The sequence below is a fragment of the Meles meles genome, chromosome 3 (genome assembly GCF_922984935.1).
Source record: "Meles meles chromosome 3, mMelMel3.1 paternal haplotype, whole genome shotgun sequence".
Lineage (NCBI taxonomy): Eukaryota > Metazoa > Chordata > Mammalia > Carnivora > Mustelidae > Meles > Meles meles.
The window spans coordinates 141,188,994-141,210,261 of NC_060068.1; the positions used below are offsets into that span (position 1 = coordinate 141,188,994).

The 21,268-nt window shown below is 54.3% G+C and overlaps 1 protein-coding gene across 3 annotated transcripts in view; it reads left to right on the plus strand.

The window, feature by feature from the left end:
• TNIP1 (TNFAIP3 interacting protein 1) overlaps window positions 1-21,268 on the plus strand; it is a 43,289-nt gene that overhangs the window by 20,952 nt on the left and 1,069 nt on the right. For 2 of the 3 annotated variants that reach the window (XM_045999560.1, XM_045999562.1), the window contains 12 exons: window positions 357-548; window positions 4,037-4,131; window positions 5,689-5,809; window positions 9,547-9,636; window positions 11,329-11,394; window positions 11,526-11,657; window positions 13,789-13,917; window positions 16,027-16,158; window positions 17,823-17,948; window positions 18,430-18,495; window positions 18,997-19,188; window positions 19,998-20,088. In XM_045999560.1, the coding sequence (XP_045855516.1) occupies window positions 357-548; window positions 4,037-4,131; window positions 5,689-5,809; window positions 9,547-9,636; window positions 11,329-11,394; window positions 11,526-11,657; window positions 13,789-13,917; window positions 16,027-16,158; window positions 17,823-17,948; window positions 18,430-18,495; window positions 18,997-19,188; window positions 19,998-20,088 (1,432 nt within the window). The remainder of the gene's footprint in view (window positions 1-356; window positions 549-4,036; window positions 4,132-5,688; window positions 5,810-9,546; window positions 9,637-11,328; window positions 11,395-11,525; window positions 11,658-13,788; window positions 13,918-16,026; window positions 16,159-17,822; window positions 17,949-18,429; window positions 18,496-18,996; window positions 19,189-19,997; window positions 20,089-21,268) is intronic. The other variant, XM_045999561.1, reaches the window with a different exon arrangement.

The window sequence follows — 21,268 nt, forward strand, 5'->3', positions numbered from 1 at the left end:
GCTTGCAGCTTTCACATCTCGTTCATCCTCCTGAGAACCCTGTGAGGCAGAAGGGAAGGGAGAAGTGTGTGTACATTTATTAGAGGACTCGGAGGCCTGGTGGACGAGCGGTTTACCTGCAGGCACCCAGTGAGGCCCAGAGTGTGGGAGGAAGGTGGACCCAATCTGATGAGCCAGCCTGTGGCCTGGGAGTCCCAGGTCCTGCCTCGGGAGTCAGACCCAGACAGGGAACCCGTGTAACTAGAGAATTTCCCTGGGGTGTGTAGGGCTCGGGGGGAAACTGAGTCATGAGGCACAGCGGGGGCAGCTGAAGGAGAATGGCTGGTGATGAGTGGTCCGTGTGCCCCCCCCACCAGGCGTTGGGTCCCCTGCCCCACGAGGACAGCAACCTGATGCTGCATTTGCAGCGCCTGGAGAGCACACTGAGCGTGTGTGCTGAGGAGCCGGACCACAGCCAGCTCTTCACGCACCTGGGCCGCATGGCCCTCGAGTTCAACCGGCTGGCCTCCAAGGTGCACAAGAATGAGCAGCGCACCTCCATCCTGCAGGTGAGGCTGACTGCGGGGGGGGGGGGGGGGGGGCGGCAGGTGTGCTCTCTCTCCGCCTCTTCCAACCCCGCTCTTCCTGGGGAACCAGCGGTCCCAGGGGCCCGTCTGAGGGTAATGTTGGGGGCTGACCCTGGGCTTACTGTTCAGGGTGGCGAGCAAGGTCAGGAAGTTGTGGGAAGGCAGGAGGAAGAGGCAAGAAATTGGAAAACGCGTGTGGGCAATGCGAATGTCACGCTTGGGGGTGCCACTGGGGAGCGGGCGTGGGCGCTTGGTGGCAGCCCTGCCTCTAGCGGTGGAAGAGTTGGGATTCAGCCCGCAGTCCATCGTGCTCTGAATCCCATGCCCGAAGCACCCTCCCCGCCTCCCAACCCTCCCTGTGCCGTGGCCGTGACGTCAGGTTCCCTCCTGGGCTGGGCCGGGCCTTGGAGTAGAATGGTCCTTGCTTCCAAGAGGGACTTTTTGTTTGTTCGGCTGTATGAGGAGGGACAGGTCACTTATCCTCTCTGTCATGCACAGTCCCTCTCAGTAACACGGAGTCGGGAATGCCTCACTTGCTGTCCTGATGGAGCACCTGGGGCAGCCTCAGACGCAGCATGTGGTCACTGTTAGGGTTTCATGGGGCTCAGTCATCCGTACCAGGCTGGGGATCTTAGCCTCAAGGGCCTGGGGCAGAGAAGGATTCCCAGATGGCGAAACTGAGGCGCTAAGGGGACCCAAGGCCTCCTTCCTCCCTTCATGCCAGTCAGTGTTCAGTCACTCATCTGTGGTCTCGTTGATGTCAGCAGACATTCAAGATGCTCCAGTTGTTGTGTGTATGTGGGGGAGGGGTCTGCTGTGTATGACCTTGGGAAGGGCTTAGCTGACAAGAGCAGGGTCCAGGCTGGAGACAGGTGTGAGGACAGAGGTGAGGGGCAGAGGACCTCAGGGAGAGTGCAGGACTCCCACCCCCCCATGAAGGAGGTGTGTGTTGAGGGGAGTGACCAGAGCACACCATGAGGGTCTCGGTGGGGGGGGGGGGGCAGGCTGAGGGTGATGTCTTTCCGCCATCAGAGGCTTAGCAGTGTCCAGGCCGAGCTCCAGGGAGGTGAACGTGATGCACTGCGTGCAGTGAGATCCCGAGAGCCGACATTTTGGCTTTGAAATGGGGATCGATACCAGGCCTCATAAGAGAGGGTCCTGCTAACCTCTGGTATTTTTTTTATGTATCAAGCTCTTAATGTGTTGCCTTCTTGGCTCTTAGTTATAGTTGGTACTAATTTTATCTTATTCAGTGGCTTATCCACTTTGTGTTTGATTTTGTTGCCTTGCGCTCCCTGCTGGACTGTAAGCCTCCTCCGGCCAGGTCCTTACCTGGCACGGTCACTGCTGTGTCCCAGGGCCAGCACATAGCAGGTGTTTCATGCACATTTTTGAGTGAGTGAGTTAGTGATCAAATGACCTCACAGGTCTGCTCTTTCGGCCCCTTTGATGGAAGGTAATGACCTTGGTGACATCCTCCGTTAGCTGTTCTGTGCCTAAGGCATTTGCCCAAAGACTTGGAGGAAGCGGCCCTCTCCACTGGCAGGTAGACAGCACACAAGTCCTTGTCCCGGCCTTCCCTTCGTGACCAGAAGCAGGATACTCTGTTCCCACCCAGGGCCATGGCATCCTGGGCATTTGCCTAGCCTGTGGGTGGAGGCACATTAATCCGGTTTCTCCTCATTTATTCATTGATTTGTTTCTTGGTTCACTCCGCAAACACCGTCAAAGGCAGGTATGGTGCAAGGCTTCTGCTAGACACTGGAACCGGTCAGGGTAGTCTTCCGCCCCCTCGACCTCAGATCCCTTGTGTCCTGCCAGCCTCCGTTTCCAGGCTCTCTCCTCCACGCAGCCTTCCCGGGTCTCCCCTGTGTTAGTCAGAAAGGGCTAGGTTTTGCTGTGGAAACAGACAACTCTAAAGTCTCCCTGGTTACCGTACAGGTTTCCCACGGATCCTGTGGGACTTGTTTCCACTCCTCAGTTACTGAGAGGCCCAGGCCGACAGACACCCCGGCATCGCATGCCCTTTGGGCTGTGAGGCAGCCCCAGCCACCAGGGAGAGAGACCAGAGGATTGTGCCTGGGCCAGCCCAGCAGCGAACACACGTCGCTGCTGCTCACTTTCATGGGCCAGGAGTAGGCAGGTGATGGCAGAGAGCCCGGGACTTGGAAACGGAGGGGAGCAGGTGGTAGGCTGTGATCACCACCAGCTGTGCGCCGGCCCAGCTACAGGCCTTCCCTCCCCTCTCTGTGCAGGGGGCAGGGGGTGAGGGGACACCCCAGTTTCCATCTGTCACATGGAGTGGAATCCCAGTGGTGATTCTTAGCAGCTGTGCAACCTCATGCAAATCACTTCACCTGCACCGGCCAGGCTTTTAAAACGGAGATGAGTTCAGTAGCTTTGGGGAAGCCGTGCGGCTCCCATGAGGCAGTGAGTGGAAGAGCACCGGGCCATGGACGTGATGCCTACTAGGTGCTCACCAAGTATGTGTCTAAAGAGTGAGCACCTCCGCACGGACATGGGGATCACGCACCCCCCGCCCTCCAGGTCTGCCCCACCCACCTCCCAGAAGGAGTCCTCAGATAGCAGGGGGAACTGGCCAGCCCCAGAGGGTCTTGTTTGTAAAGGAGGCAGAGGAGGAACCATCGTCCCCATGTGGAGAGGAGGGAGCTGTGTCCCTGAAGTGAAGCAAGCCCGAGCGGCGTCTGAGACCTTGCTGAGGTCTTGAGCAAATGCCCTTTCTCGCCATCTGACCACACCAGAAGGCGCTGACCTTCTCTGGGTTGACTAGCTCACGGGCCTCCTAGGACACCGCTCCTCACTTGGGCCGATCAGTCATGTGGTCGGGCATTCCCTCAGCAGAGTTGAGTGTTGGCTGCGCTAGGTCCCAAGCTGGGCTGGGGATTTGACGGCGGACAGGAGAGTGGGGAGGGGCTCCGGGGCCTCTGGGTGCTCACAGACTGTGGCTCTTCAGCTGTCCTTGTCACAGGTCCTAAGCAGGGGGACAGCAGGGGTCGTGAGCAAGGATAAAGGCAGTGACCTCACTCCCCCAAGGTGTGAGAGTCAGAGAGGACTTCTCTGACAAAGGGATGTTTAGGCTAAGAGCTGAAGCAGGAGTTAAAGTCAGCTGGGGGAGGGCTGGTGAGGAAGCGTGTTCTGTCTGTGGGAACGGCAATAGAAGAGGAGGGGGGATGGAACTCTGCCTAGCAAGACCTGAAGGGCCCATGACTGATTCTTGGTCATGCATGCTTATGGCTGGCTCCCAAGGGAGGGGACGCATAGAGGAGCCAGTATGGGCCTAGTGCCTGGATTCCCAGCCGTCCTGAGAGGGCCTTGCTGAGGCCACGCAAAGGGGATCGTGTGTTGGGACCTGGTGTGGCTGTGGCCCTCCCCTGGCCTCCATTGTCAGCCTGCACTTAGAAGGCACCACTGCCCTCACCTTGCCCCCCGTCTACCTCTCGGCCTTGCAGACCCTGTGTGAGCAGCTTCGGAAGGAGAATGAGGCCCTGAAGGCCAAGCTGGACAAGGGCCTGGAACAGCGGGATCAGGCTGCTGAGAGGCTGCGGTAAGTCCTGGCTCCTCAGGAGCGAGGAGCCAGACAGGCAGGAAGAGAGGGTAGTGCCTGGCATTGATTTTTCTGGGCTGTGGGCTGAGGGCTCTGAGGCTTTTGATGTCGGGTCTCCTGGTCCTTCTCCTTGGGTGCCCTCTCTGGCCTTTTTAATACTGTTCTCAAGGGCCTTGAGAGCTTCAGAAGAAGGTCTGCACAAATTATGCTCCTTCCTTGGGAACTTGCCCCCTTGGCCTGTTAACAGCAGCCGACCTGCTGCTGGGACAGCTGGGAGAGGGCTCAGGACTCTGCTGCCCTCTGCTGGTCACCATCATGTCCTGCCGTTTTCCTCCCTACTGTCAGGGGTCCCTCATTTGCCTTCTGGCTCTCCATTGTGCCTCAGAGTCACTGCGGTCTGGGAGAGTTCCCACTCCCAGCCCTCCCTCCTCAGCTGAGCTCCTGATGCAGTGGATGTGAGACAGGCCTAGGCATTTTCCCAAGGGCCTCTGGGATTACGATGTGGGTAGACCCGGGATCACACTTGAGAAACAGTGCTCTTGCCTGTCCGAGTTTGAAGGGCCCTTCGAGATTACTCAGGTCAGACCCCGCATTGTGCGGAGGGGAGACTGGGGCCCAGGGAGTGCAACAGGTAACTACTGAGTCCCTGTGCCATTTTGAGTGAGTCCCTGGCCAAACTCTTGGAGATTTTAGAGCCATAATGACTCCATCCATGGATCTGAGACCCCAGGTGGAGGAAAGACTCAGGGCTAGAAGGCAAGAGTGCAAGTCCCTGCTGTGTGACCTGTGGAAAGCCACTTCACTTCTCTGTTTTTCTCTTATGACATGGAAGCTTAGCTGGCAAATACACGTAAATATTTTCCCTATTTTAGTCATACCTGAACCCACATCAACACTTTCCATTATGTTATATGTCACCTAGCTTCTCGATTTAAGAATTTGCTTTGATTTGAATCGTGTTTTTACTGAAAATTATGATTAAAAAAAACTTGCTATTAACCGAATAAATAAAACTTGGAGTTAATAGAAAACCGCATTCCCTATGAATAGAAGACAACCCCAGCAAGAAATACAGCAAACGTGAAAGGGTCTTACTAAGTTCTGGCAAAGTGCCATGGCCCTCGGGAGGCTCTGAGCCTGAAGCCTGCCCCTTCCTGTGAATAAGGCAGACGAGCACATCCTGGAGGAGAGCTCCAGACCTGTTGGCCTCAGCTGAGAATGTTCCCTGCTCTACATAGGAGGTTTGAAGCCGACTGGAAAGAGTGTAACTTGCTCCATGGAGTGTGATCGGAGTCGTTTAATGAAGGTTTTGGGTGACATCCTGGAGATGTCATGTGTGCAGAGGCCCCACCATTGGGAAACCCTGCTGTTGATGACCAGAGACTTCTAGAGAATCCCAGATTGCCAGCAAAGGGGCCTAGGGATTCCTTCTTTGGTTTGGGGTACCACCTTTTCCTCCAGGACTCAGCTACGCTTTGGAAGAGTAGTAGGTCTGAGAACCCTGGCCTCCTTAACACAGGGCCAGCAACGTGACTTCTCTGTTTGCCTCTGACCCAGGGAGGAAAACCTGGAGCTCAAGAAGTTGTTGATGAGCTGCGGCAAAGAGGACGCCTGTGGTCAGCCAGGCTCACCAAAGACGGAAGGCGTAGGCAAGAAGGGGGTGGCCGGACACCAGCAGGTATGTGCCCAGAAACTCCTTCCACAGCATCCTCGATAATCAGGGCCTGGCCTCCACGGCCACCTCCCGTGGCGGTGAGCTTCCCTACCTCTTGCCGCAGCCAGCATCCCTGGGTCAAGGTTCTTGTTAGATGGCATCTCCTCAGCTCAGCTTGACAGTCCGTACTTCAAGAGCTTCCACTCCTTGGCCCTCATTCAGCATCCCATCCCCTGGCATACACACTCGGGCTGCTGGCTGTGACCCTGGCTCAGTGGCCCCCACAGGCCATCTCCTCTCCAGGCCGAGCAGCTCCAGTTCCTTCGGCCACTGCTCATAGAGAGCGGTGTCAAGTCCTTCGCTCAGTCTGGGCACATTCTCTAAACATGGTCCCATTTGTGAAGGTCTCTGATGGATGGGTCTCAAAAGTCAGTTTAACGTCTCAGATATTCCTGGAAGAATGGGGTATTGGGTTGAGAAAACTCCTCAGGGGACCCAGGTGAACTCCTGGGATTGGGTCCTGGGACCTCTCACCTGGAGGGGTTAGCTGACGCTGCCATGGCCTGGCCCCCCCTTCCCATGGCCGCTCCCAGCTGTGGCTCACATCCAGTTCCCATGCAGGAGCTGGCTCTCCTCCCTTGCCTGCTCTGTGCCTTTCCCCCTTCCCACAGAGCTGAGTCGCAGCTTTTTCCTGACACGTTTTCCCCTTTTAATGGGGCTTAATGGCTGCACAACAGGACTCAACATCTTTAACAAACCCCACACCTATGTAATAGCAGTAATTATCTTAATAACTTAATACCTTGTTACTGTGTGGCAATGTGGAACTCACTGGGGACTTGCAAATCTGTCATCCTATTTGGATCTCCAGTCCACACATGTGCTAGGCAGGGCTGGGATGATGACTCCATGACAGCCTTGGCAGGAGGTGTGGAAAGGTCACATGACTTCCTGTCACCAAGCTCCCTGCGTCACCTGCTAGCAGGCTGACCAGTGGGGCAGCAGAGACGCACGCTGATAAATGGCGAACTCCAGCCCATGACGCCCCTCCCCTCCTCCATTCACCCCTCAGGGCAGAGCCCGCCTGGGCTGTCCTTTTGTGACCAGTGGAGCCCCCCGAGCCACGGTGGTGTGGGATTCTGCGGGCAGGCCTCTTTACTCTCCCCAGCCCTTCGGTGTCAACTCATGTCGCTCGACTCCCTGGAGGTCCAGCTCTTAGCATCCTGTTGGGGAGGAAGGTCCCGTGGAGGGGTGTGTTAGAGGCAGTGGCTCCTGGAGCCCCATGTGGCTTGAGCACTCACCCACCTCTTGCCAGCACAGCCACCATGGATGAGTTACACAAACCAACTGTGTGGCTCCAGCTTCTTCTTTTGTAAAATGGAAGCGATGACGCTGGCCTCAGAGGATGGTGGGAGGATTCAGTGTCGTGATACCTGTGAAGTAGGTTTAGCGCCCAGAGCGGATGGTAACCTTAGCTATTGCTTCTCATGGCAGCTTTGGTGCCCGCAGCCAGGCAGGCTGACCCTTTTCTTCTTCATGGAGGTTAAGGGTGTACCCCCGGGAGCCCCCATCCTCTCTTCCTCCTTGCCCTGTAAGGAGGCAGCGGGCTTCTAGGGGCAGGCCCATCTCTTGCCTTCCTTAAAGGCCAGGGTCTCTGGAGGGCTCCCTCAGCCCACTCCCCTTCCTGGCTCATTCTGTGGTGTGCTGACAGGGCTCAGCCTGCAGGGGGCACTGGAGCCTCACGAATGCTGCCCTCAGGGCCCAGGCCTGCCCACTCCCACCCAAACCCCCGGGGAAATACAGGGGAGCGGGTGCAGGGGCAGGGGATAGAGAGAGAGAATGTGGGCAGTGACCCCAGGACAAATGGTGACAAGCCCACAGGCTATCAGAGGGTGGGGCCTTCGGAGCCACCTTGTTTGGTCTCCTCGGATGGGGAGCCAGCATTCCACCGCCAGCCTCCTAAGCTCATTACTCTCTTTCACCTCAACGTCTCCTAGTTACAAAAAAATTTTTTCAAACTTTATTTAGAGATAACTTTAGATTTACAGAAGAGTTGCAAAAGTAGTCCAGAGACTTTCCGTACCCCCTTGACAAGTTACGTAACTGCGGATCAATGATCAAAACTAGAAAATAAACAACGCTATTAACTAAACCTATAGACTTTGTTCACATTTCGCTGGTTTCTCACTTGCATCCTTCTCCAGCACTTTCTGTCCGGGCATCACCAGTCTGGGACCCCACATTTCCATAGATTCTTCCGGTCTGTGACCTGGCCCAGCCGCGTCTTGTCTTTCATGAGTTTGACGCTTGGGAGTTCTACCAGCCAGTGATTTTGTAATGTGTCCTTCAGTGTGAGTCTAACTGGTGTTCCCTCATGATCAGATGAAGGGTGTGCCCTTGAACTTGGACAAGAGCATGGTAGGAGGGACGCCATGCACTTCCTGGTGCATCCCAGCAAGGGTACAAGACGTCACTGTGTCTTATCACGGTCCACACTGATTGCTGGCTAAGGGGGTATGTGTCAGTTTCTCTGTAATAAAGGAACCAATTTTCCCCTTGTGGTTAATAAATACTTAGTTCTGAGGAGAAACTTTAAGTCTGCGCAAATGTCCTGTTTCTCCTTACACTTCTTATTTTAGTATCTGTGATGGATCTTACCTGCAGAGATCATGACCGTAGTAGATTTTGAATTTCCCTTGCTCCTTCTCTATTTAGTAATTAGAATTCTTCTGTAAGGGAGAGTTAGCCTTTCTCCTCCACTTACTTATTTATTCAGCTAGTCTTTTCTACCAGTTATGGACTCAAGGATATTTATTTTGTTCTTTGGGTCATCATCTACTACGACCATGATCTATATTTTCGTTCAAATTGTTCCAGCTTAGGCCAGAGGAAGCTCTTCAAGTTGTCTCCTGTGCCCATGAGACATGCCTTGCTTCTTCATATTATTATTGAGCACTTTCTTACTTTTTCTTTTAAAGATTAGTTTATTTTAGAGATGCGGGGGAAGGGGCAGAAGGAGAGAACCTCAGCAAGCTTCATACCTGGTGCAGAGCCTGGCATGGAGCTTCATCTCAGACCCCGAGACCATGACCTGAGCCAAAGCCAAGCGTCAGACGTCTAACTGACGGACCCACTCAGGCGCCCCAGCGCTTTCTTACTTCCTGGCACAAGTTGTTCCCAACTCTGCTTCTGTTTTACCTGCCCCTAGAATCACAATCCTTCTCTAAGGAGCCCTGCATCTTTTTGTTGGCGAATAGCATTTAGAAACAAAGATGTGGGCCCGGCGTGTGCTCACTGCTCCCGGAGTGTCCCTGGGTTAGGCTCTCTCAAAGGCCAGAGCTAGGAAGCACACGTGCGTGTACTCGTCACACACACATCTTTATGCCATATCTTTCTAAACAGGTTTGTAATAAACATTTTGTAAATTTTTTTTTTAAAAAGCCATAACTCTTACCATCTAGGTGAAGGATTTTTGGTTGATGTTGGGTGGGGGGTGGTGGCAGTGCCTTATAGAGTCTGAGCAGGGGAAGAAGTGGCCATGGAAAGGGGAGCAGAGAGCGGGAAGGCAGGAGGGCAGGGGAGGAGGAATAACGATCTGGATAGACTTTCCAGAGCAGGCTTAGTCATGGCTGGGATGTGGAGTGGTGTCCTGGCCTGGTGATTAGAGAAGTGGGAGAGTGAGACCTGGGTCCCTGGGTAAAGGCCCTCAGGAGCCTTGTTCTTTGAGGCTTTGCTGAGGGTCCTTCTGTGGTTCTCCCCAGGCTTGTGCGACAGCAGGGAAGAGCCCAGAGGTGGGGGCCTTGGGTGCAGCTGAGAAGAAGGTAAAGATGCTGGAGCAGCAGCGCACTGAGGTAGGTGGGGGGGGGGGGGGTGGAGGGGTGGAATTCAGGGAAGACCCTCCTTCCCTCCTGGGCCTGGCAGGACAAAGGCCCTCCCTGGCCCCCTGTCTCCTCCTAGGTCACCAGGGTGAGTTGCCATGGTGACCACAGAACCATCTGCCTATGGGAGAGAGACCTGCCACCTCATTCTGGTCTCTTATTTCTTAATCAGTTCCCCTGCCTACAAGGGTCGCTCAGAAGACGTGGCATTTGGGGCCTGGCCTAAAATTGTTGGCAGGGGGATAGTTTAGGAAGGCTTCTCTGGCACACCCTGGGTGGTGGAAGGTAGGTGGGTGGCAGCATCAGGGGCGGGGAGCCCGGAGCTCCTTTGTCACCATGCTGCTGGGTCGAGGAGGGACTGTCACAGGAGGAGAGGATCTGATGCCTTCTCATAGCACTGCTTATCACCAGCTGGAATTCTCCAGAATTGAGGCTGTGCCCATGTGCCCCCACCATCTCCCACCCCTGGCCAGTGTTTCCAGACTGGAGGCGGAAGCCCAGTCCTGTCTGTAGGCTTTGCTGTTCACCCCCCCACCCCCACAGCTCAGCTTTTCCTCTGGATTCCTGGGCCTTCAGCCCGGGAGCAGGTCAGGCCTCCATTAGTCTTTTGCTTACGTGTGCATCAGTTTTAGTTTTCTTTTGCTTTTGCTGTAAGGTCTTCGTTCTGATGACAAAAGTAATATAATGCTCATTAGAGGAATATTGAGAATCTCTCCACCTAGAGATGCCCACAAGTTGGCAACAGTCCCGAGTTTTATTATGTACTTAACTAGTGCATAATCTGTTTTTTTAAAATAAGCAGAAAAAAATGATATCCTCCATAATGCATGATTGCAGATTACAGGTTTTTTTCTCCTCCAAAATCAACTATGTCTTTGAGGGTCACTGTTTATGTATCAGACATACACTATATTTCTTCACTTTTGAATACTCTTCATCGTACGTTAATGAGTCTGAGATGGGGTTAGCTTTTCCTATTGTTTTATGCATTTAACGGTGTAGGATTGTTTTTCTTCACTGAGGAAGTGGTGTGTCACGGAGAGCAAATAATTCGGGTTGTCCTAGAAATGTACCAGTGTATTAGGGGCCTGATTTTCTTACTAACTGCACAGCTTCTCATTTTTGGTTTCTAGTATAATTTTCTTAACCCACGTCCTACGCGTCAGTAGTCCTCTAGATTTTGCCATCATGCAGACGTTGCTGAGAGGCCAGCCTGGTACTGGGTACTTACACACACTGGTGCGAGGGCTCCTTCAGGTTTCCTTTTCAGACTCCAGCAATGAGTTAAGGAAAACGAAAATGGGAAGCTTTCATACGCAACCCCAGGTTGCACGTGTGTTGTGTCACCGTACTCCAAAATTACATAATTTTACATAAATTACATAAATTTATGTAAATTACATAAAGTTTACTCCAGAATCACGTAATTTTACTGCTCTTTTGATGTTAGTCTTGCTTCCCTGGTGAAGATAAAATACAGCGCTTGATAAAGGTTCTTACTTGGGGAACATGGAGTCTTCAAGAAGGGGAGGGTTCGAGGCAGAGCATCCTTGACCACCATTCTCCCACACACACCGCACGCACTGTGACAGCCAGTCCATGTGGTGTTGTCCCTCTTTGTGCCTTCGCTGCCTATCTCCTGCTAACCCCAGTCTCTCCCCACAGCTGCTGGAAGTGAACAAGCAGTGGGACCAGCATTTCCGGTCTATGAAGCAGCAGTACGAGCAGAAGGTAGTGTGGGGTGATGGGGACTCACGGCTGAGCCCCAGGTGCCTGGCTGTGCTCTCGGGGACCTCCCCGGTCTCCACCCTCTGCTTCCTCCCCTTCCCTCACGCACTCCCTGTCTCTGCCTTTGAACCTAGATCACTGAGCTGCGCCAGAAGCTGGCGGACCTCCAGAAGCAGGTGACTGACCTGGAGGCTGAGCGAGAACAGAAGCAGCGTGACTTTGACCGAAAGCTTCTCCTGGCCAAGTCTAAGATCGAAATGGAGGAGGCAAGTTGACTGCTGGCCCTGAAGGTTCAGCTCGTGAGGCCTCTTTCCCCCACCTTAGTAGCTGAGAGCTCAGTGTAGTAAATAGACAGTGGGGCGGGGTGGGGGGGGTGGCTGGAGTCGGGAGGTGTGGGGGTCGAGCGCTAAGGGCTTTGTGGCCAGAGGCAAAAGCACTTTCTTTCCCTGTACCTCAGTTTCCCCTCTGAAAATTGAGGAGTTTGGGTTAGCTATTGCTTCCCCTATTTTCATGTTTGCATGCAGGAGAGCTTTTTGTTTAATTAAATGATTTCTTTAATTAAAATGTTGTGGACTGGGGAACCATACAGGGAAGCACAGAGTATAAAAGAGACACATGCAGGCTGCTCGGGTGCTTGCTGGGAGTGGGCTGCAGCTGAATGTTTAGAGCAGTAACGGCTGTTTGGAGCGGGGCGGGGGGGTGCCTAAAATATCAGACAGAGCTCCCTTTTCTTCATTGTCTAGCCGCTGTTCAGCAGAGCGTGCACTTGGCGCCGTGCTGGGCACTGAGACTCAGCGGGGAACAGATCAGCGGGTGGGGAAGAGACAGGAAACAAGTCATTACAGAAGCAAATAGGAACAAGTGTGTTCAAGTATCACAGGAGAAGTTCCAGGCATAAAGGGAAGCCAGGTCTGGTCTGAGCGGGGCCAGGAGCAAGTCCCCTGAAGAAATCGTGTCTGAGCCATCAGTGTGTGACTGATAACAGCCAAGGCTTTCCAGGACCTTGGAAAAGCTTAAAGACGAAAGGCCACTGGGGACCCCAGACTCTTGGAAGATTGTATTTAAGTCGTTGTGTCTTTCCCTTCATGGGAACTGGGCACAGGCTGCTTTTACCTGCTTAAAAACGGCCATTTTCAACATGGATTGCATTTCATAGTTCCCTCTTTCAACGTGTGACCCCAGGGGCTTTATCATAGGGTTCGGCCTGCCTCAGTGACCACCCCTTCCCTTGAATGTGTGTGTTCAAGGACACTGCCTGTCTATCCCCTGGGGGCAGTCACATCTGTGACTGTCTACCAGACCCCTGGCTCTTTGGCCCCTTCCCCTGGCTTACATCGGTGGGTGAGACAAGTCCATGGGATGGGACAGTCCTCCCTGATAGCTGGGAGGAGGTAGCTCTGTGTTAAGGACACATGGTGACAGAGGCCATGCTAATCCTGGAGCCTCTCAGTGGGAGTCCAGACCCCTCCCACAAGGTCTGCCCAAGGCTGCCCTCCCCGATCTCTGGCTGACCTCCCTTATTTGAAACACTTCCTTTGACTTGCATGGGGAGAGGGAGCACCTACCAGAATTAGGAGACCTGGCTTCTAGCCCAGCTCACTGTGTGGCCTTAGGTAAGTCACCTCCCCTCTCTGGACAGTCATTTCCCATCACATCAAAGGATTAGGACTTGATGCTCCCCAAAGGCCAGTCCCGCTGTGGCCCTCTGCAGTGAAGGAGTCCTGCCTGTCCCATAGTGGGTGTGGGAGCAGGGCTTCCACCTGGAAGCCCTCCCTGGTTTCATCTCAGCTGTGATGCCCTTTCTTTTCACCTCACGGTAGTTTGTTTCTCTGTGGAGGAACACTCTACCTTTTATGCTGCATTTATTTCTTTAAGTGTCTTCTGTCCTAGGCTTAGAGACCGTAAGAGCTAAGAGATCTTTAGATAGTCTCAGTGGTTTGATCACTTCTGTGCATCACAGAAGACGTCAGTGTGAATCTGGAGGAAACTATGGCTCTTCTCCCTAGAAAATTACACAGGCAAAATTTTGCATCCCATTTGGGGGCTCACAGACCTCCTGACACCCATCTGTGGCTCGTGTGAAGAGCCCCCAACTTATGGCAGATGGGGGAGCATAGATCAGAGAGTATTGTGACAGTGCCAAGGTCTCAGCTCATTTGCAAGGTTGCTGGTATCAGAACCCAGAGTCTTTCACTGAACCAAGCTGCCTTTTTCTTGAGGATGGGATGTTCGGGCATTAGGGCTCTGATGCCCTGCCTGGTGTCTTCATGCGAGCACTGGGGACTGCTGAGGGAGAGGCAGAGAGGAGGCCTGGCTGACCAAGGTGGGGGGCAGGTGGGACAAGGAGTTCAGGCCTCCTGGGGGGGCACCTGCTGATCAGCGCTGTGTTCCCCACAGACCGACAAGGAGCAGCTGACAGCAGAGGCCAAGGAGCTGCGCCAGAAGGTCAAGCACCTGCAGGATCAGCTGAGCCCGCTCACGCGACAGCGGGAATACCAGGAAAAGGAGATCCAGAGGCTCAACAAGGTGGGCGCCGTGTATCTCCTTTGGTGGCCCATTTGCTGCTCTGTCTCCCCTCCAGCAGGGGGAGGTGCCCCTCTTCACCGGCCTGTGTGCCCCCAGCATGTGGCACAGTGCCCAGCACCAAGCCCATGCTCAGGAAACGCCTGCTGAAGGGAGGGGTGAGCAGAGGCCCCAGGGTTCCAGCCCTTGAGAATCGGGACCCAGGGAGACGGGGCATCTGGGTGGAGGCTGGATTTTAAAGCTGAGGCCTGCTGCTTTGAGCCCAGGCTAGTGGGTAGGGGTGAGGCCGGCTCTGAGGCTGGTGTTAATCCCAGCTTAGCCACTCCAGCCTCTCCCAAGCCTCTGTTTTGCCATCTGAACCCTGGATGGACACCTTCCAGCCCTGCCCACCTTCCAGCACAGGAGTTAAAGGAGCAAGCTGATGAGAGGAAGCTTTGAAAGGAAACATTCTCCGAAAGCCCTGGAGTTGTCTGTGGTTCATCTTTGCCTCCTTTCTTGTCTGTCTGCCTCCCCACTGCCTCCTGACCTTGCCCACAGCAGGGTCTGGCCTGAGTTTGGCATATTTACTGGGCCCCAACCCTGCTACAGGAGCCCTTTCCGTTTGGTTTTGGGATTTGATAAGCATTGATTTTGCCAAGTGTGGGGAACCATGGGACCTGTTCTCAGGGAAAAGAATGACCTGTCCCGAGCTGGGGGTCTTGGGGACCTAAATCGAGTGTGGTATTGTGCATGGTGCTGGACCCTAGAGGTCACTCAGGCTAGATCACTGCCCTCTGGGTTTCCCTAGCGTAGCGGGAGACAGACACGTGTGGGTGACCGATGCAAGGCAAGTGATCTGCTTTGCTTATGACCTCCAGCAAGTCTCTCCCTGTCCCTGGACCTCAGTCTTCTCATCTAAAAAATAGGCAGACAGAACAGGAGGATAGAGTGGCTCCATAACTTGCCCTTGCAGCGGCCAGGGCTCACTCTCAGCTCAGCACTTGCCATGGGTTGCTGGGAGAGTCAAGGAGACCAAGCAGGGGCCCAAGTCCACACTGGGGGAGGTTTTCTTCATCCCCCCACTGCCTAGGGAGGCACTGTGGGCGCTGCTGACGCATGGTGAGCAGAAGCCCCACTGCACTGGGGGCTAAAGTCCACATGGTGACGAGCGTGGCAGGTCCTGAGCGGGCTTCCAGAGTCCTCCAGTAACACGCTAACTGTGCTGAAGGGGAACCCCATTAACAGAGATCTTTTAAGAAGCTCTGAGCACACTGCTTCCATAAAAGGAAAGGATTTTGGGGGCGCCTGGGTGGCTCAGTGGGTTAAGGCCTCTGCCTTCGGCTCAGGTCATGATCCCAGGGTCCTGGGATCGAGCCCCGCATCGGGCTCTCTGTTCTGTGGGGAACCTGCTTCTTCCTCTCTCTCTGCCTGCCTCTCTGCCTAGTTTGATTTCTCTCTGTCAAATAAATAAAATATTAAAAAAAAAAAAGAAAGAAAAGAAAAGGAAAGGACTTCGTGAGCGTGGTGGAAGAAGGGTGCTTTTCTGTTTTCAGAATGTTATTTGGTGATGTTTCAGCCCGTTTTCAGGCTTAGAAAGACAAAATATTAAATAAGTCAAAACTAAATTCTAGTGTAATCTAACTACAGAAGAGCTGGGGTCAGAAAGCTCGGCTTGGGAGCCACAGGTTTGGAAAGCCAAAGAATCTGAGGGCAAGGCAAGTTGAGGACATGGAACCTTTCCCAAGGGCTTAATATTCTCTCTAGGTCTGGGTGCTGGGAAGTGTGCTGCCCCGGCTCAGCGAGGGCGACATTCTCCCTTCTGTGTGAGGACCCCCCACTTAGTCTGCTTCTAAGCTGTGTGACTTTGGACACATCACGGTTTTCTGAACCTCCGTTTTCACATCTGTCAAATGGGGGTGATGGTCACAGTCTTTTCTTCATAGGACTGTGGAGAGGATCCAATGAAATGATGTGTGGCACGTAAATAAATAGGGTAGCCCTTAGTAGATAGTACTGGTGGTGGCAGTTATATTGTCACTCATGCCAGGAAGGTCTCTGAAGGTGACCTCTCCCATGGGGCCAGACTTCCAGGGCTTCTGCTGATGGGCCTGTCTCCTTTCTTCCCAATCCCAGGCCCTGGAGGAAGCCCTGAGCATCCAGGCCTCCCCCTCCTCTCCACCAGCAGCATTTGGGGGCCCAGAAGGCGCCGGCGGCCTCCTACGGAGACAGGAGCTGGTCACGCAGAACGAATTGCTGAAACAGCAGGTGAGTCCAAGAAGAGGAGGTCAGTAGGAGGTGCTGAGTCCGGAGCTGGAGCATTCCTGAGGACCCGCAATGGGCTTGGAATCCCGTGGAAGCTCTAATTAGTAGTCCACATTCTGGCTGCTGGCCAGGACCCCTGTCTGGTTATAGGTTCATCCTTTCCAGCACTGTGTTCCTAACTAGGTCATTCCCCTGCCACCTTTTTGAGTTAACTGTCTCTATACCCCGGCTGTGCTATTATTTACTTAGTATTTTAAAAATAAATTTTAGGGGCGCCTGGGTGGCTCAGTTAAGCATCTACCTTCAGCTCAGATCATGATCCCAGAGTCCTGAGATCAAGCCCCACATCAGGCTCTCCGCTCAGTGGGGTGTCTGCTTCTCCCTCTCCCTCTGCCTTTCCCCTGCTTGTGCATCTGTATGCTCTCTCTCTGTCTCTGTCAAATAAATAAATAAAAATCTTTAAAAAAAATAAAAAATTTAAATACATCGCTTTCAATAAATGTATTGAAGAAGGGACTTTATATCACTGCTATAAATGAAAAACACTGTTTATTTCTTGCTAAGCAAGAAATACAGTAAAAGAAAAACAGGGTTTTTTAAAAAAGATTTTATTCATTAATTTGACAGACAGAGATCACAAGTAGGCAGAGAGGCAGAGAAAGAGAGGAGGAAGCAGGCTCCCCGCCGAGCAGAGAGCCCGATGTGGGGCTTGATCCCAGGACCCCGGGACCATGACCTGAGCTGAAGGCAGAGGCTTTAACCCACTGAGCCACCCAGGCGCCCAAAACAGGGTTTTTAAAAAAGATTTTATATATTTGACAGAGAGACGTCACAAGTAGGTAGAGAGGCAGGCAGACAGAGAAGGGGAAGCGGGCTCCCTGCTGAGCAGAGAGCTTGATGTGGGGCTCCATCCCAGGACCCTGAGATCATGACCTGAGCTGAATGAAGGCAGAGGCTTAACTCACTGAGCCACCCAGGCACCCCAAAAACAGTGTTACTAAACTCCTAACTGGATAGTCTTGCCTGATAAAGACTCTGAACTTGAGTCCTCTTTGAGGGAAGGGAAGGGAAATTTATAAGTACTGGAAAGATCCTAAAGACATGCTAGCATAAATGGAGACTTGCTCCTTGAGGGGCACAGAAGGACTGAAAGGAAATTGGCAAGGCTAGGGCTGTCCCATGTGTTTCTATCTGATGCCATGCTTTGGAGCCCCCTAAACTAGGTCTAACCCGGCCAGCATCTCACTGGCCTCCATGGGAGGTGAAAGTGTGGGCTCAGGGGCAGGGAGCTGCGAGGCCCCGGTGAAGCCTTGGGAGAGTTCTGTAGGTCCCCTGGGAGCCAGGAGACGACCTCCAGCCTTGCCCCTATGCTCCGGGCCTGTGACCTCACCTCTTATGGGGGCCTTAGCAAGATGAAGGGATGGGACTGGTGAGGGCACTTGTGACCCCCCCTTTTTTTAAGCCACGTATACCTTGTTTAAATAAAGCTCTATGTTGAAGCCCAGATTATGAAATAGGGGGAACCAGAAACTTCTCTGTTTGCAGGTGGGAGCCAGAGTCCTCACAATGGCTGTGAGGATGGGGTGACAGTAGCAGGAGGCCAGAGCGGTCTGAGCCCCTCCTCCCTCACCCTCCCTTTCCCTCCCCTCCTCTCCGTTCCTCTCCAGGTGAAGATCTTTGAGGAGGACTTCCAGAGGGAGCGCAGCGATCGAGAACGCATGAATGAGGAGAAGGAAGAGCTGAAGAAGCAGGTGGAGAGACTACAGGCCCAGGTCACCCTGTCCAATGCCCAGGTGAGAGCAGCTGACCAGGAAGGGGCACCCGGCTGCCCTCACGAGGTAGGGGTGCGGCTTGGCGGGGCCCTGGTGGAGACTGGAGGTCAGGATGCACGTGGTCCTTCCAGCTCCGCCTACCTCCGCAAGTCCCGTCTCCTCTCTGACCTCTGACCCCCGCCTCCATGGTTAGAGTCCCCCACTCTCTCTCAGAAATGAACTGAAGGATGTTAATAGGGACCTAGGGCAATAGGAGGCTTGTGTGAACCCTCCTGACCTCTGTTCAGACCATGTACGGTGAGCAGGTCTCCCCTGCAGCTACCTGCCAGAGCTGGACTCTGTTCCATGGCGGCCTTCTTTCCCTGGGGCTGGACCAGGAGGGCCGCCAGGAATGCTGGCCCCCTGCTGCAGCCCATCAGCCCACAGGGCTGCTTATGGCCTGAGTGCAGGCCTGGCCAGGAAGCACCTGGACCAACAGTCTTCTCTCCCTCCCTTCTTTCAGCTAAAAGCATTCAAAGATGAGGAGAAGACAAAAGAAGCCCTCAAACAGCAGAAGAGGAAAGCAAAGGTGAGGAGGTTTGAGGGAGGAAGCAGCACTTACTTCATCTTACCCTATTCAGGGAGCTACAGCCTGAGGGGGAGGCAGCATCTTCTCAGGTATCCAGCTAATTACCGAGGTAGTGCAGGGCAAGCACTTCGAACAATACTTGGTACAGAATAGGCGCTCAGAACACATTAGCTTCATCGGTGGATATTTTGTGCCCCTGTACCAGCCTCCTGTGCACCGGTACCCAGCCACCTGTGTACCGGTACCCAGCCACCTGTGTACCGGTACCCAGCCACCTGTGCCCCTGTACCAGCCACTTGTGCCCTTGTACCCAGCCACCTATGTCCCTGTACCAGCCACCTGTGCCCCTGTTCCAGCCACCAGTGTCCCGGTACCCAGCCACCTGTGTCCCTATACCAGCTTTCAGAGAACTAAGATACCAAGTAGAGAAAGGGCAACAAGACAGGCATCACTGGGGATGGCCTGTCACAGGCTACAGCCAGACATCAACATTTCTTGCAGGCCTCGGCGGAGCACTACCACGTGGAGCCCCACCCAGAGCACCTGTGCGGGGCCTACCCCTACGCCTACGCGCCCATGCCAGCCATGGTGCCACACCATGGCTATGAGGACTGGTCCCAGATCCGCTACCCCCCGCCCCCCATGGCCATGGAGCACCCACCCCCACTCCCAAACTCACGCCTCTTCCACCTGGTGAGTCTGTGGCCCCCCCCCCCCCCCAGGACACACAAGAGCCCCACCCATGCATTTTGCAGAGGGCAAGGTCAAGGGAGGGGGTCTGAGACTGCATTCTTAGCTCTTGGCTGAACAGCACTGTGGTGTGCAGGCAGACGTCCAGAGCCAGGCAGGACTCCAGCCCAAAGCCACTCAGGGTCTCTTGTGTAGGACAGGAAAGGCTCAGAGGGAGGGCAGGAAGCAGGCCGGGGGCTCAGTTTGGGTTTGCCTTTTTCGTGGAACCTGCACTTGTAACCAGGTACCAGGCCCTCAGTTATTCAGTCTCTCCTTTGCTTTCCTTCTGTTTTCCCCTTTCCAGTTTCCCTTCCGCTCCCCTCCACTCCCTCCTTTCTTCCATTTTGCTTTCCATTCTTTCTCCAAAGAGCTGCTGCCACCTGTCCCACCCTCTCCAGCCTTCTGCCACGGTCCTGGTTCGGCATCCCCGCTCCCACCTGGACAAATGGCAGCGTCTCCTGCTCTGCCCGTCCTTACACACATCTTCTTGGCAGTCTACACTGGAGCAGAGGCGGGGCTTAAGGGATTGGTTTGGGGGTTGTAGAGACCTAGAACCAAAGCTTGGCCACCTTCTTAGCTAGATGTCCTTCAGCGAGTTTCTTAACCCCTCTGAGCCTCAGTTTCCTTACCTATAAAATGGGGATGGCAGCCCGAGTTGTTGTAAGGATTCAGGTGCGCTGGATTAGCGTGTATTGAGTGCTGTGCTGACGTGGTAGCTGCTCCTGGGATTTTTGAGGGCGGTGATTGGCTACTAAGCCCCACTTCTGTTGCAGCCAGAATACACCTGGCGGCCGCCCTGCAGCGGGATGCGCAACCAGAGCTCCCAAGTGATGGACCCGCCCCCAGCCAGGCCTGTGGAGCCAGGTGAGAGTGGCCTTGTCCCAGGTCTCTCCTTCCCCTGGGGGGGATAACTTCTTACCTGCCAGGAACGCCCCAGTCTGGGGATGATGTCACTACCTTCTGCTCTTGGTGCAGGACAGGCCTCACATTCCAATACAGGGTGGAGAGGATGGGGAGGTGACCGGGGAGCGAGGGGGTTAAAGTCATTCATTCATTCTTCCGAGCCTGGTGTCTGAATGGCAGGCGCTCTGCTGGGTGCTGGGGAAGCCACGTGGGTAGAAGCAGTCGAGGGTTCCTGTCCTCAAGGAGCTCATTACTGCCTCGTGCGGGAGGAAGAAATGAGTAAAAGGCACACACAGACATCACACAGACGGGCATTCGAGTGCACTTCGGTGCTCTGAAGGAAGGAGAGCGGATAGCAGAGGAACCTGACCTGGGCTGGGGGCAGTGAAGTTCCTCAGTGCATGAGGAACAGTAGAAGATGTCCTTGCAGAGAAATGACACGTACAAAGGCCCTGGTGGGAGGGAGGGAAGAAGGAAAGCCAACTGGAGGATCGAGGGAAGGCCAGAGAAGACTGGAGAAGCCGAGGACAAGGTGGGGAAGGAGAGCCAGGCGAGGCAAGAGCAGGGAGGTAGGCGAGTCCAGGCTCCAGGGGGACCTGCAGACGATGGCGGGGCTGGTCTTTATCCCAAAGATGATGGGCCACCCTCGGACATGTTTAAAGCAGAGTGGCATGACAGATCAGGTCTGCATTTTGAACAGCTCCATCCTGTCATAGTGCCGGCCAGCAACAGCTGGGGACCAGAGGTCGGTTTGCTAGTCACAGGGGGACTCCGGGGCCCCGGTGACTGCCTTTGCTTCCTGCAGGGCTCTGCAGGGCAGAGAGCACTGCCTTGCCTTGCGGGGGGCGGGGGGGGGGGGTGGAGGGGGGACGGGGGGCTGAATCCTTCTCAGCACAAAGAGGTGTTTCCTGAGGGTTGTGGCTTTGACAAGCTGGAGCCGGCTCTGCTGGGTGTGCGAGCAGACACTGCGGGATGACGGAAGCCAGTGTGGCTTGGAGGAGCTGGTGGTTGGCAGGAGGCATTAGGCTGGTCTGCCGTTTTCTCCTGGTTCCTGACAAAGCCCTGAAGGTTGTGTGGAGCCCCTGGGATGCTGCAGGGATAAGGGGCTAGTGGGCAGGGCTCTCTCCTCCTCCAGATATGC